This window comes from Hoplias malabaricus, chromosome 1, assembly GCF_029633855.1.
Source record: "Hoplias malabaricus isolate fHopMal1 chromosome 1, fHopMal1.hap1, whole genome shotgun sequence".
Taxonomy (NCBI): domain Eukaryota; kingdom Metazoa; phylum Chordata; class Actinopteri; order Characiformes; family Erythrinidae; genus Hoplias; species Hoplias malabaricus.
In genome coordinates this window covers 62,894,937-62,909,659 of record NC_089800.1, presented here as the reverse complement: position 1 = coordinate 62,909,659, position 14,723 = coordinate 62,894,937, and the positions used below count along the sequence as shown (strand labels likewise).

Below are 14,723 nucleotides of genomic sequence, written 5' to 3'. Positions count from 1 at the left end.
AAATAAACAAATACATACATTTTTACATTTACAAATTAACTTCTTGCTGCATTTTTTTAAATCAGCTGGTTTGATGTCTGAAGACCATATAGACAATGCGTAAAGGAGGCATGTTGCATATGTCTTATGATGTTGTTGATATGTTTTATCCAGTCCACTAGATTAACAAACTGAATGGCTCAGTTTAACTGTTGCCTAACACTTAAGACTTAAAGGAGCAGTAGGTCATTTTTATCACCAAAAAGAGCAAGCAGTAATTATTAAAGGAGCATTCAGTCTTACTTCTTTAGTATTTCTTCTTTATATTATGACTCAGTCACTATTATCTTACTCATCATTTTATTTTTATGTCCCTACAACTCATTCTCTCATTTTCTTCATCAACTGTACAGTCTATGTACAATATCTTACATTAACCCCTCTTCTGCGGCTGGCAGGTCTTTCAGACTGATAGTTCCTATACCGTGGTGTGATTACCGCTATATAAAGCAACCTTGGACTTGTGAAATGCGTTATATAAATGGAATATAATATTGTAATTACACCTAGTGGCCTACATTATCAGAGATTCATTTAGTTTAAGCGAGCTATGTGGGGAACTGCCTCTATGGAGAATAAATTTCATTCAGGGCCTATATTTTATTTACTTATCACCTACATAGATATTGTTTCATACTTATTTGTTGTAAAACATCCTTATTGCTCTTTTTAAATATGCTGAAATAATGTATCCTGTGTGTGTTCTGAAACTCTATTCCATTGTTGGTTAAAATGTTGCTGATTTTATTTGTGCAATTTGGGATTTAATATAATGTGTTTAGGGATGAGGAGATCCGCAGCAAGTGTGGAATCGATGCAGTTACATACCTGTCCTTCCAGCGTCACATCATCCTGTTGATGGCTGTGGTGTGTCTGCTCTCACTGACCATAATTCTGCCGGTCAACCTGTCAGGCAGCCTTCTCGGTAACCTCTACCTCCTGCTGTTTTATTTTTTCCTTCAGCACTCCACCACCATAAAGCCCTCATGACAACAGACATAACACTTTTGTATCCAAGAGTACCTTCTGTGTAACTGCACTGTCACCAGAAAAACTGCTGCATTCTCCACACGATATTAACCATACTCCAATGTATACTCCAGCTGACAGGACAGTTTCTGAAAGTGAACTATCCCTTTTGTCATTTGCTGTGATTGGAATTTATAGAAGTGTTGGATGGAATTTAAAGAGCACATACCATGGAAAACTGAATTTTCATCAACTTTGTTGATTGCTTCTCTATGTTCTACATGTCCTGTGCCTTCTATATAGATATATAAACATTTCATCACATTCAGGTTTGAATAAAAAATTCTTGCTGCTATAAATTACTATAATAATATAGTAAATATTAGAGTAATTTATCAGTATACTGCTATAAATTGCTATAATAATTAGTAGAACATTATTTTACTACAAGTGATAACAACAGCACCCAAGATTTAAGTAACTCACTCTTACCTTTCTCTGAATAGTGTTTCACAAGGTGATTATATAATGATGAAGGTCTGGAAGTGCTCTGGAAGTTTTAGGAAGTCTCGTACATACCCAGTTATTAGTCGACATGCCCGGTGGGCATGTTGGGACCACCCCACAGTGTTTGCAGATGGTCAGGCGGCACAGTTGGGGCTTAGCATAGCCAAACAAAACAAGGGAAGTCATGGGAAAATCACTGACTGTCCCTACCACAAGAAAGGAATTTTGAAAAGCAGCCATATGTACCTACTACACTCCCTCTCTGTCCCTCTCTCTGTCTCTTTGGCTGTCTGGCCACCCTTTTCTGTCACTTTAACATTTTCTTAAAAAGTGTAATTCTTTTATTTGTGACAACAGTTTTTTCTTTTGTTCTCTTTTTATAAATTTTAAGCATGTAATTGTTTATTCCCATTTTAAGGAAAACACATTATGTACACCATTTTTTTAATTTTTTAGTTCTTGTAAAGTGACCTGACAAACTTGATCTTATTTTATAAATATATTCAAATCTAGAATTTCTGGATTCCTGCACCACACTAAAAGTGTGACAGGGGCTAGAGAATAGAGAAAAAAAATGTATCTTTGTATGCAACGAGGGGGTCATGGCTCACCACTTTGTGACAAATCTCTTGAGGGAATTGTCAAAAGATTCAGATAGAACATGCGTCAGTAGAAAATGGCAAAGAATTTGGATCTTTCTCCGTTTACCGTACAAAATATTGTAAAAATATTCAGCAAATCTGGAGAAATCTCAGACCGTGTAGGGCAAGGTTTGAAACTGCTGTTCAGTTCTTGTGAGATTCAAGCTCTCAGATGGCATTGCATGAGAAACCATCATGCTACTGTGATAAATATAACCACATGGGCCAGTGAGTATTCTTCAAACCCCTAGACTTTTAATCATTGTAGAATAATACACAGATGCATGTCCTTCTCCACAGATTTTAAGTTATGTTTTCTATCATCTCTGCAGCTTTAGAAGCTGATGTGTCAGATTTAAACATCTCGAATAGTAAATGACAAAGCTGCAGATATTTAAGGAACTGAAATCTGAAGAGTTCAAAGTTTTGGCACAATTCAAAAACACATATTGATAGATTGATTGGCTGTGTGAAATCACACACTTGTGTGAGTGTGTAATTGAATGTGTGAGCATGTGGTGCCCTGTGATGGACTGGTGACCTGTCCAGGGTGTGTTCCTGCCTTGCACCCAAAGATTCTGGGTAGGCTCTGTACCCACCATGACTCTAAACTTGATAAAGTGGTAAAAGAAAATAAATGATGGAATAAATTAAGTATTTGGATCACACAAGACAACATTTATTTTCTGACAAATAAATTTTGGGTTCAATGAAAAATGAGCATACTGAGGTATAGATTCATATTAAATATCCAGGCAGGTTTAATCCGCAGATATTCAATCTTTAATCTGTACTGTCTCAAGTTCATTTTTTATGTTTTTGCATGCACCTTTTTGTATGCAAAGTCTTGCTGGAATTCTCCAGGCTCCATTTAAATTTGCCTGTACATAATACAGTTTCCAAATGTTTTCATCAACCATTAGGGCTTGATATCTATGGATTATCGTATGTGTGAGTAATTCTTTATTTTTATCTCTTTCAGATGACAGCCCTCAAAATTTTGGTCGGACGACTGTGGCTAACGTACCAGCACAGTAGGTTATCAGCTCCCTCTATTTCTGTAGAATACAGATCATTGATATTTTGTTTGTAAAATAGTGAATTTACTGGCAAAGCACAAATCTTACAGACTCTTTCTTTCTTTTGCACTGTGTTTCTGGCTCACTGTCTCTCACTTTCTCTCTTGCTATTTGTCTTTCTTTCTTTCAATCGCCCCCTCTTCTGTACAGGGACCGTTTTCTGTGGTTACACAGTATCTTCGCTCTTCTGTATTTTATAATTACAGTGCTGTGTATGGCCCACCACTCCTCACGGCTAGAATATAAGGAGGATGAAAAGGTTTGTGAAACCTTATTCTGTGTGAGCATCTCTTCAGCTTCACCATTTATTAGTTTCTCTCTGTTTGACGTTTGTTTGTTATTTCTACAGGTTGCCAGAACTCTAATGATCACCAACATCCCCAGAGAAATTTCTGATCCTGGGCTCATCACCAAACACCTTCAGTGAGTAACAGAATAAACTTTCATCTTTATCTCAGGAACATTAAACATATACTACAACAAAATGGCTCCTCTCTCGAATTGGTCACCTCTGTATCATACAATGAATTACCATTAACACTACCTTTTAACAACCATGTTTCTTGGTACCCAATAAAATAACTGAGAAACTGTGACCAAAATGTCCTAATAATCTAAAGATATAATAGGGTAAGATAGATATAAGGGAAAGTTTTTTATAAAGCATTCCTACTCACAGATTTGGTATTGTAATATAGTTTGGGGAGCAACCCCGACATCCACACAGCAGGTCTGATACGCAGCCCTCGCAGGACCACAACATTATATTAGACTCTGCATTAGCATACCTTTGTAATATGTTTAAAAGCTTTTAAAGGCATTCTTCCCTTAAATTTTTAACATTTTTTTCATGTCCATGTGTGGTTTTTGATATGCTAGAATACATAACGTCGCTGTCCAAAGAAAACTCTGGTGTCTTTTTTTTATTGTTTTTTGTCCTGTAAGTCGAAATGTTCTCTAAAATTTGATTACACTGGATTTCTTGAATAAATCTGATCTCCCAACAGTGAGGCCTATCCCAGCTGCACGGTCACAGACATCTGCTTCTGTTTCGATGTTCAAAGGTTAATGAAGCTGGACTCAGAGAGGTAATTAATTCCCTCAGTTCCAGTTCACCTACAGCGCACCCCCATTTATAATTAGAGCATCTCAATTCAGAAGCTACACACTCGGATATTTAATTATAATACACTTGAAATCCATTGACTTTTGCTTTGCAGCGCTGGTTGTTTAAATGATCCTCCTCTTCAGATCTTTATTTAAGGCATGTTTGGTTTTTTTTTTTCTGACAGACGAAAAGCAATGAAGGGGAGGATGTATTTCACTACGAAGTCTCAGAAGGAAGGAAGGATCATGATAAAGACTCACCCCTGTGCTCAGATATTTTGCTGTGACATTTGTGGCTTTGAGCAGGTATATGCCATTCAATACTTTTCTGAGTTTGATGTCGAAGTTTTCTTTGGCAAGTTGACGGCATTCAGCTCTGGTTTTGTGAAGAAAGCTAGCACATGAGCCAAAGCAGGACGCATATAGATCAGCATGTTAAAGGTAAAGACTATAAAACCAACTCCAAACAGCCTCACGTTCCTGTGAATACAGTTGCAAATGTTAAACTTTTTTAGAGTATGTGGGACCGTAGTTAACCTCCCTGGATGCAGCCACAAGAGGAAAATTGACCCCAGATTGTACAGAAGAATAGTGCTTATGGTAGACAAAGAACCAAACTGAACTCTTAAGGTCAATCCATCATTTTGGAGTGACAGACAAGATCCATGAAATCTCAAGACTATTGAGGCATTCTGAAGTGAATTGTACTGTCAAGGGTCAGAAAGCTCTGTCTCAGTCAAAGATCATGGGCCCTGGACCACAACTGAAAATTGCTTTAGTCAGCTTCAATTTATTTATGAGAAAATGGTGGCTTTCTTTTCAAACAGATTTGTGTTTATGGTAATTAATTCTAAAAATGTAATTATAAAATTATTATATATAATATATATATTATATATATTATATATAATAATATTAAAAATTTTAGGCAGGAAAATAGGAAATTATTTGATTTCAGTCCTGGAGTATTATTTTGCCATTGCACCTTCTTAGGTTCACCACTGGGGACCACTGCACACTAACTTCTCTTCTCTTCTCTTCTCTTCTCTTCTCTTCTCTTCTCTTCTCTTCTCTTGTCTTGTCTTGTCTTGTCTTGTCTTCTCTTGTCTTGTCTTCTCTTCTCTTCCTCAGGTTGATGCAGAACAGTACTATAGTGAATTAGAGGAGAAGCTTACAGATGAGTTTAATGCAGAGAAGAATCGTATCACTATGAAGAGACTGGGTATTGCCTTTGTCACCTTTAGAGATGAAAGGATGACTGCAGTGTAAGCTCTGCACATACCCTCACTGTGTTGTTCTGTGATAAGGAAAAATACATTTCAAGGTCATGCAGGGATACACATGGTTAACCCCCTATTGCACAAATTCATTTTGCTTTTGTTGTCAGTTTTTCATGTCAGTTTTTCTTAACATACTTGGCACACCCTTTAGATACTTTGAGTATCAACACATTTGTGTTTCATGAAAACATCTTGATAAAACCTGAAATTGCAAAACCACAAAATTGTTTAACAGTGCAGTAGTATAAACAAAATAACTGAAATACACATTACAGTTGCAACATTTATATGAAAAGCTGGTATGTTGTATTTGTGCAGTATCGTCAAGGACTATGGCAGGACGCATTGCCGTCGGAGATTGCAGCAGTCCAGCATTACTACAGTGGTTCGCTCTCAGCAGTGGGGTGTTCACTATGCCTCTGCTCCCAACGACATCATCTGGTTCGTACAGATAGAAACAACAACCATTTATCAACCGATATTGAAGTCATTATGATGTTTAACTACACAAAAACACCTACCAGTGCACATTGTGGGTCATATTTAACTTTAAATTCTATGATACAGCAATTTAAAATATCCAAATTTTGCACTGCTACTTCAGTGATGATATATATAAAACACGACAATATGTTTGATCTAATGTTTCAGTAATGCCGTATTAAAAACCTAATAATAATAACAACTTTGGTGGGTTTTTTCGGTTTTTATGAATAATTAGAAATGTCCAACTGTTTTTACATTTTGAACAGCACTTCAGTATTACAGAAATAAAATACAATACATTTGCAAAAGTAGCACAGTCTTACAATATATCATTATATTTGGAGAGTGTATTTGGTGTAGGTCTTCATTATTGCAGTGTTTGCATTTTGCTGCGAGCAAGATCTTCAACTGCTACAATATGTTTTTGAAATTTTGATGAAAAATGTATGAAGTGCATATTTTCCACACACTCCCTCGCTCCAGTTTGCAGCACTGAGTTAATGTGTTCATTTCAGCATATGAAAAAGATGATGAGCTCATTTAATACCATGCTTTTTCTTGTAAACATGCTTTATTCCAGTGAATTTGACTTTGATTGGAGAGACAGAATTTAATTAATTAAGTCTTGCTCCCTGCAGATTTGCTTGTGTGCCTAGACAGTCGCTGTGGCAGCCGCCCTTATATAATATATGTGAATATTGAGCTTGTATGTGAGTGTGTGGGGAGTGGAGTATCACTCAGCTTTCTGCTTCATGCTTCGTTTAGCAAGTGTATTATACGGTGTAATCCTGTGTGTGTGTGTGTGTGTGTCAAAGAGGTTGTTTTTCTCAAGCTTCTTATTAAAGAGATTCACTGAAGTGTAGATGTTTTCCCACTGAATGTTGCCTGACTGCTGTTTTGGCTTTGTGGTCTCCTGCATTTAGAGGCTTCACAGTCAGATAGTTCAGAGAACACACCCTTAAAAGAAATGAGCTTTAAAATGTGTGTTTGTGCAAGCTGCAGGGAAGTAAAAATAAGATGACACTACAGTCGTTTTTTCACGGCTAAAACATCAAAAGGCCATTGATTATACTCAGCACAGGGCAATATGATAATATGATATTGCTATCACAATAAATTGCATCATGATAAATATTGGTTGGTACTGTCAGAAAAGAAAACTGACAGGCATTAGACATGAATCCCAAGTGCTGCTGTATGAGTTTATTCTTTTGAAGGGAGTTTTAATTCAAGTTTAAATTCTGATAGTGCCAGGTTTCCATTGTAAGCATAAATCATCCTTTTGTGTTGTAATTTGTGGTGGCCAATGATTTGAAAATGATATCAGTACAACAACAAAAAAGAAACTCACACTGTTCATATTGTCTGCTACATATTTCTTCCTGTGAAATTGTAGACTATTAGAGTCTTTGAACAATGATACACTTTTGAATGCGTGTGTACAAGTACATTTTGAAACAGCAAATTTAAAGAAAAAATATCACATCATTGGCTTTTGATATCCGGTATCATTCCTGCACAATGAGTCACAATTGTATACATTATAGAACTTTGGGGTCTGATTTTATATACCATTTAAAAAAAAAAATACACATACCATAGCGAACCATAGCGAAAAACATAAATATATTTTAAGCTTGCCAAACTATTATTTTTAAACTTTTAACAGGAATTATTATTTGTTTACATTCTGTTTTATTCCAGTTGTTTAAATCAGTCATGTATCTTGTATTAGGTGTTTACATATCGTCGCTGTCCATTCAAAATCATGTAATTCCAAATTTGTAGATTTTTAGTCTACTACATCATTTGAGCACAGCAGCTGTCCTTCACATTGTTTAGAAAGTTCATGATGAATGGACTAAGAGAAATGCTCCAGAATTACTTTTTACGTTGATTTCCATTGTATTTTTAGAAGGTTTTTCTTTCTCTTATTAAGTTTCACTATAGAAGAGAAATGTTTTTGACTGAATAGTGATGATATATTATGTACATTCCAATCAGGTAGTAACTCATAAACTTATTTCCTGTATGTGTGTTTCTTCAGGGAGAATCTTTCTGTGTGTGGTTCTCGCTGGTGGCTACGCTGCGTCCTCCTCAACATTTTCCTTTTCCTCCTGCTCTTCTTCCTCACTACTCCTGCCATCATTGTAAACACCATGGACAAGTTCAACGTTACTCGCCCAGTAGACAGTCTGCGGGTCAGTGGCCTAAAAACCTTCTGACCAGAGATAATAAAAAGTCCTTTCCAGAGTTTTGTTTCAAATGTACTGACAGTTTTCAGGCTCGTTTGATATAATTAGAGAATCCAGACCATTGGAGTGAAATCCTGGAAATAATTTTTACTTTTATTGTTTTACTTTGCAACTTCTGCCCATACCTCTTTATATTACAATGTGCAATAGAATATTATTATAAAGCAGTGCTTTAGCCATAAATAAAACTTACACAATTTTCCATTAAATCTCAAATATTGAGTTAGGTAATTTTTCACTATATCTACAAGAATAATATATTTAACAAGTAATTAAAGCAGAGTTTACAAGTCCATGCTTAGGCCTGTCTCAATAGACATGTTTTGTAATATATTGCCCCAGAAATAATTGTCTTTTTAAGACCATTTTATACCCTGGTTTAAATAATATGAGCATAATAATGAAATTACACCACTTTAAACAGCAATGAAATTTTAGCAAAAAAAATGTTACATAGGATAATCTGTGCCACTTTAGAATAAGACTACACTTATAAAAGTTTATAAACAATATACAATTGGTTTATTCATGGTTATTATTTAGGTCAGGGGTCGGCAACCTTTACCACTCAAAGAGCAATTTGGACCCATTTCAGACAGTAAAGAAAACACTGGGAGCCACAAAACCCTTTTGAAATTTTAAATGAAATAACACTGCGCATAACAGGGTTTTTTGCCTTTGTGCTGTGTATAAACAAACTACACTGTGTTACATTTATGAAATCAATGAACGACTGCAGAGAAAATTAAATAATATTTCTGCATGCAAGCAACATTTCTAACCCCGAAAAAAAGACGTTGGGTTGACGGTTAAGTAAAATATTCAATGTCTATTTGAGTCCTTGTAGTAATGGAACAAAAAAAAAAAAAAAACATTTTTAACTCAGAAAAAAAGATGTCAGGTTGAAGGTTAAGTAAAATATTCAATGTCTATTTGAGTCCCTGTAGTAATGAAAAAAAAAACATTTTTAATTCTGAGCTCAGCAAAAATAACTGAAAAATTTCCTTATGTTGTACAAGCCTCAATAATTTAATTATTGTGACAGTATTATATCCATACTGATATAAAAGTATTGTGGCTTCGGTAAATAATGACTCAAATTAGAACAGCCAAGCAAAAGTCAACTTACAAAAGGTACAAAAGAATCAGCTACAAAACTACTCAGTAAATTACAGAACTGTGGTGGAATTTCTCAATACATCCTTCACCACATCACCACAGGAACTGAAGTGTGTTCAGGTCTGTTCTTCTTTTTGGTCTTTTAATAAAATGATTTATCACAAAAAATGTGGTAAGCTGCACAGATGCTGTCCCTAAATTGTTTTAAGAAAAAGGTAGAGTTCTTTCTTCATTTACTTGAATAGAAGTAAAAGTATTACTTATCATAAACATGTATGAAAAACATTTTATAATGTACAACCCCATTTACAGAAAGGTTAGGATTTTTTTGTAAAATGATGAGAATCACTGTGGGTCTGGAGCCTATCCATAATCACTGGGCAGGGACAGAACCCGGTTGATTGTCAGAACATCTCCAGTCCACCAGTGGACCTGAGGATACTTATTGTTGCAAGTGGTATATTCACACATACTTGCTTGATAGTCTGTGGTCTCTGTTGTCTAATTCTCAACTTCAAGTTCAAGAAGTTTATTGTCATTTCAGCAGTATACAGTGTTTACAGTACACAGTGAAACAAAATAGTATTCCTCCAGGACTAAGGTGCTACATAATAATAATGCTTCATGATGCAGCATAGCAGACTGCATACATTTCTTGATGATGCAGTGGACTGTGTTAAGTGACAAAAGTTCTCTGAGGTACTCCCAAGTAAGTGTGGCTATATTTATCTGTAACAATGCCATCTAAGGGCTTAAAGATCATGCTTATTTAACAGTGATTTCAGGCCTTGCTCTACACTGAATGAGGCTTCTCCGGATATCCTGGCTTTCAACAAAATATTACATACTATAATGCAATCCCACATTGAGAAATGTTCTCTTTAAACTTTCAAAATTCTCTCAAGTTTGGCATAAAGTGGTGAGCCACAACCCACCATTTCATTACCTTACACATTTCAACCTTTCTGGAAATGGATTTGTACTAAGCCTTCAAAATTGTACTTAGGTATATGAACTTGAATAACTGTAAGTAGTTACTGCTCAACCCTGAGAGGAAGATTATACCTTAGCAATTAGCACTGTGCAAACTCCTTTCCTTAAGTCAGTAAATAGACCTACTTATGTGGTTTCTAGCACTGTTTGACTATTTATAGTACTTACATGCTGTTACTGCTGTTTTACAGACACCCATTTCTTCTACAGGAACTGGCTTATAACTCACTCACAGAATATTCACATACGCACTCACTCGCTCAGTTTGACTACAAGGGGTGCCATTTGTCACATACTCACATTTAGGGACTGGGTCTTTGTCTCTCTTCTGCTTTCTCCAGAATCCAGTGATCACACAGTTCTTCCCCACCCTGCTACTGTGGGCATTCTCTGTGCTGCTGCCCTTCATTGTATACTACTCCTCCTTCTTCGAATGTCACTGGACCAAGTATGAAAATTTAAATGATTATTATTCTTATTTTTTATTATTATTATTTTTGTATTATTATTCTTAGAATCTCATGGAACCAGCTTCTATTATTTACTCCGTTTACATTGCTTGGGCTTAGGGCCTACTTACACTGAGTCTGGATGAAAAATAATGGTTGTGAGTTTTAACAGTGGAACCATCACACCAGACTACTTTTTTGTCTAAACACTCTGAAGGAAAATGCTGGAAGTGGAAGAAGAAATGTATATCTTGCGTAGGAACATTGCTAAAGTTTTCAATTTACCTTTAAGCACTGCAACTAAACAACGCAAACACTAGGTTCACCCCATTCTACAGAAAATACAAAAGCATGGGGAGATCCAACACCTCATTCAGGATCAGCTATATAACACCTGAAGGTTTTTCCGTAGGTCTGTGGAGGAGTTTGAAGCTGTGCTTCTGCATGTGGATCCCATCTTTTAAAAACGACTATAATAACTTCAACCTTTGCATTTTTATACAAACCTTTTGCTTGTTCTATAAGCATTTGCTTTCTGCTGTCTTGATACTCATTGTTTTGTCTGCAACCTTGACAATGGAGCTCTAATTGGTCAGTCTGATTTTAAAGCAACACAGAATATATAACAGGTTTTAACTGGAAAATTGTCACAGTACGGCAGTTTCAGACTCTTTGCGTGAAAGGAACCAGCAAAAAAAAAAAAAAAAAAAAAAAAAATATATATATATATATATATATATATATATATATATATATATTTATTTTTTTATTTTTTTTACAAAATTGGACTCTGTTACATAAGAAAAACAGACATTAGCGTACACCCATAGCTCTAACAGTAGAGTGTTGCAGACTTAACTGAGTAAAACATTTGCATAATAGCAACAATAAAACATTAATTCTTAATGACAAGCTGTATAGATGACAGGTATATTTTTGCCCATTTTAGGGTGTTTTTCTAAAAAAACAAAAAACAATCTCCTTTTTCCTGAGGTCAGGTCCTGCCTGATGATGAATGATTAAGTCACAGTTGCCACTCCTGCTTGTCCCAAAGCAATTTTTGTTATTTCACTGTAGAAAATACAGTTCCACTACTCCACAGACCAGTGCCAGGGAGCATGAAACATCTTGCACCTTTAAGTAGCAGAAATTATTAATTAAATTAAATATTTGGACATATACTGTATGTTTCATGTGAAAGTGTAACATAGCTTAAGTATTCTGAATTGACATATTTAATGCAGTGCACCAACATATTGCATAACAGTAGAACAACCTCCCACCCAGAAACACACACACACACACACACACACACACGACTTTCAGCCTGTGTGTGTGTGTGTCTGTCTGTCTGTCCGTCACTCACTCACTAGCACACTTTGCTAGGTTCTGCAGTCTTGTTGTCATAGTGATGACAATAAGGGAATAATGAATTCACAGTGGTGGCCTCTCACAGTTGCATCTGTATCCTGTGCCACTGTCCGTCAATATAGCTGATCTACATGTGCATGGGGAAGAAATGAAGGAGAGTCTTTAAAGAAGGGCTGTGCCATATATAATTTAGTCAATTTATTGTGATAATGGTCTTTTCAATACTGAGACTGAAGTTGGATGCAATATGCACATGAATATCTGACAGAATACAGTTTTACAACATCCTGACTAACCTCATACACTATGTCCAAGCGTGTAAACACACATTATGTAAAATTAAAAGAAGGTAACAGATGTTCACCATGCTCAATGGCAAGTGTCAACTAAAGAGGTCTAAAGACTAGTTGTAGAGTAGTGGAACCTGAGTGATATTGATCCAATGCCTTAAAGGGGACATATTATACCCGTACATGTATTATTCTACATGTAAGTATAGTTCTTTGGGTCTTAATGAAACATCTGTGAAAATCGTTGTTCAATATACCACAGGGATCCAACATGACAGCAATTTCTCCCTGCTTAAACTGCCCTGTTGAGGATGACAGGTTTCAAAGCCTGTTTCTTTAAATGAGGAGCAGAAACCCTGCTTTATTCACATTGTTCTCTTTCTTCTGAGTTCTTGTTTTTGCCATATTTATTCGGTATTCTTATTTCTCATTCTGTTTGTTTTTCTCTGTTTAACATCTTATTGTGCTCTCACATAAACACTGATTAAGCTCTGATTGTAAAGATTCAGACAAAGAGGGACAGGACAGTACTGAATCGCCTGGCACCTAATTAATAAACCTAGTACAATATAAAGTAATACATCAGCACAAGATTAGAATTACTTGTTTATACTAGACCACAAAAATAAATAAACAAATAAACACCAATAAAAAAAACACAACAACAACAGCTGGGTGCTTTATTTCACCATTTGTGGATTTGTAGGAGCTCCTGATCCCCAAATGCTTTTGAAAATACACTGAAAAAAGTTATTTTTCCATAATTTTTCCCCCTTTAAGTTATAGTTAATCACCCATCAACAGTACCTTACTTATGTTCTTCGGACTGCGTGCAATCAAATGTTCCCACATCTAGGGTAGATGCTTTTCAGGAGGGTAGATGTTATAAATGTACCAATAGAGGATAATTTTCCTTTTAAATACCTCTGAATTTGGAAGGAAACTTTGAATGAGCAGGTGGTGTCAAATGTGCTCTTGCATACACTAAAGGTGCACTTCAGTTTGTTTCCTGATAAATCATGTGACTTTGTGAGTCATGTAAATTTGTTCACATAACTCAACAAACATGGATTTAATTTTAGCAAATCCAGTAACCCACATAAGTTAACACAGATAACACAGTTCCTCTGATCTAAGGCTTAGAAAAAATATTATTTTATTAATATATTTCCAGTTAAATTAAATGATTAAAATGATATCTGATCATTAAAAGTAATGCATTTTATTATTTCAGTTTGTGTACATCAGTTGGTCACTGCAGTCAGGCTGTTGAAGTTGGATAACAGATCGAAGTAACAGATAACAGATCAAAGCAACGGTACAGACTGAGATTCAGAATGTGATAATGTGTACGTGCTGTGTCTTATTCCAGGTCCAGTGAGAATCAGACCACCATGCACAAATGCTTTCTACTGCTGATCTTCATGGTCATTATTCTGCCTTCTCTTGGTCTATCTAGGTATGTTTTGTTTATAGTATATTCTGCATGTACAGAAACCTCTAAGCCCAAACCTTTTTTTCTTAATATTTAAGTAACATTTCAATTTTCATGGCCTCTATGAAACTGGCTTGTAATTAACTCATAGGCTACATTTACATGAAACCTGATCATCTGTTAATAATCAAATAAATAGTTCAGTACTAAACAGAATACGTCCCTGTAACACCACGGTTGGAACAGACTACTCTGATTGAGGCCATACCGAATACATTTGCTATCTGATTGAATGATGTGGGTAATTGTGACAGTTAAATAGATGAGTAATAAACATGTAAACACCTGTAAGTAATGTGTAGCATTACAGGAATCAAAAACTGCAGAGGGTACAAAGATTTGCTTAAAAATAAAAAAAAGCTCTTGAAATAGCACCAAAGAATGTATATGAACAGAGTTTGGTCAGCAGGTAGAGCATTGATTTTCTATATCAAGTAAATACAGTGGGTTGATTGCTGTTCCGCAGGGTGCAAAGCATTTCCTAGCTTAAGGGCAAGGCCACCTTGTAGTAGAGTAAATATAGCAGCACCATGATGCTATGGAACTTAAAAAAGACAGAATTTGCAAACTTGTTTCATATGTCACTTTGCTTACCGTGATGATAAAGTAGTATTGTCATGGTATTCTGGTACTCTGTGCAACC

The 14,723-nt window shown here is 35.7% G+C and overlaps 1 protein-coding gene across 1 annotated transcript in view; it reads left to right on the top strand.

Annotated features, from left to right (window-relative positions):
* Positions 1-14,723, top strand: part of tmem63c (transmembrane protein 63C) — a 50,691-nt gene that overhangs the window by 27,298 nt on the left and 8,670 nt on the right. Inside the window, exons 6-16 of the mRNA XM_066681138.1 lie at positions 822-964; positions 3,139-3,190; positions 3,386-3,494; positions 3,585-3,658; positions 4,243-4,323; positions 4,528-4,648; positions 5,474-5,607; positions 5,941-6,063; positions 8,156-8,309; positions 10,817-10,923; positions 13,958-14,044. Of these exons, the coding sequence (XP_066537235.1) occupies positions 822-964; positions 3,139-3,190; positions 3,386-3,494; positions 3,585-3,658; positions 4,243-4,323; positions 4,528-4,648; positions 5,474-5,607; positions 5,941-6,063; positions 8,156-8,309; positions 10,817-10,923; positions 13,958-14,044 (1,185 nt within the window). The remainder of the gene's footprint in view (positions 1-821; positions 965-3,138; positions 3,191-3,385; positions 3,495-3,584; positions 3,659-4,242; positions 4,324-4,527; positions 4,649-5,473; positions 5,608-5,940; positions 6,064-8,155; positions 8,310-10,816; positions 10,924-13,957; positions 14,045-14,723) is intronic.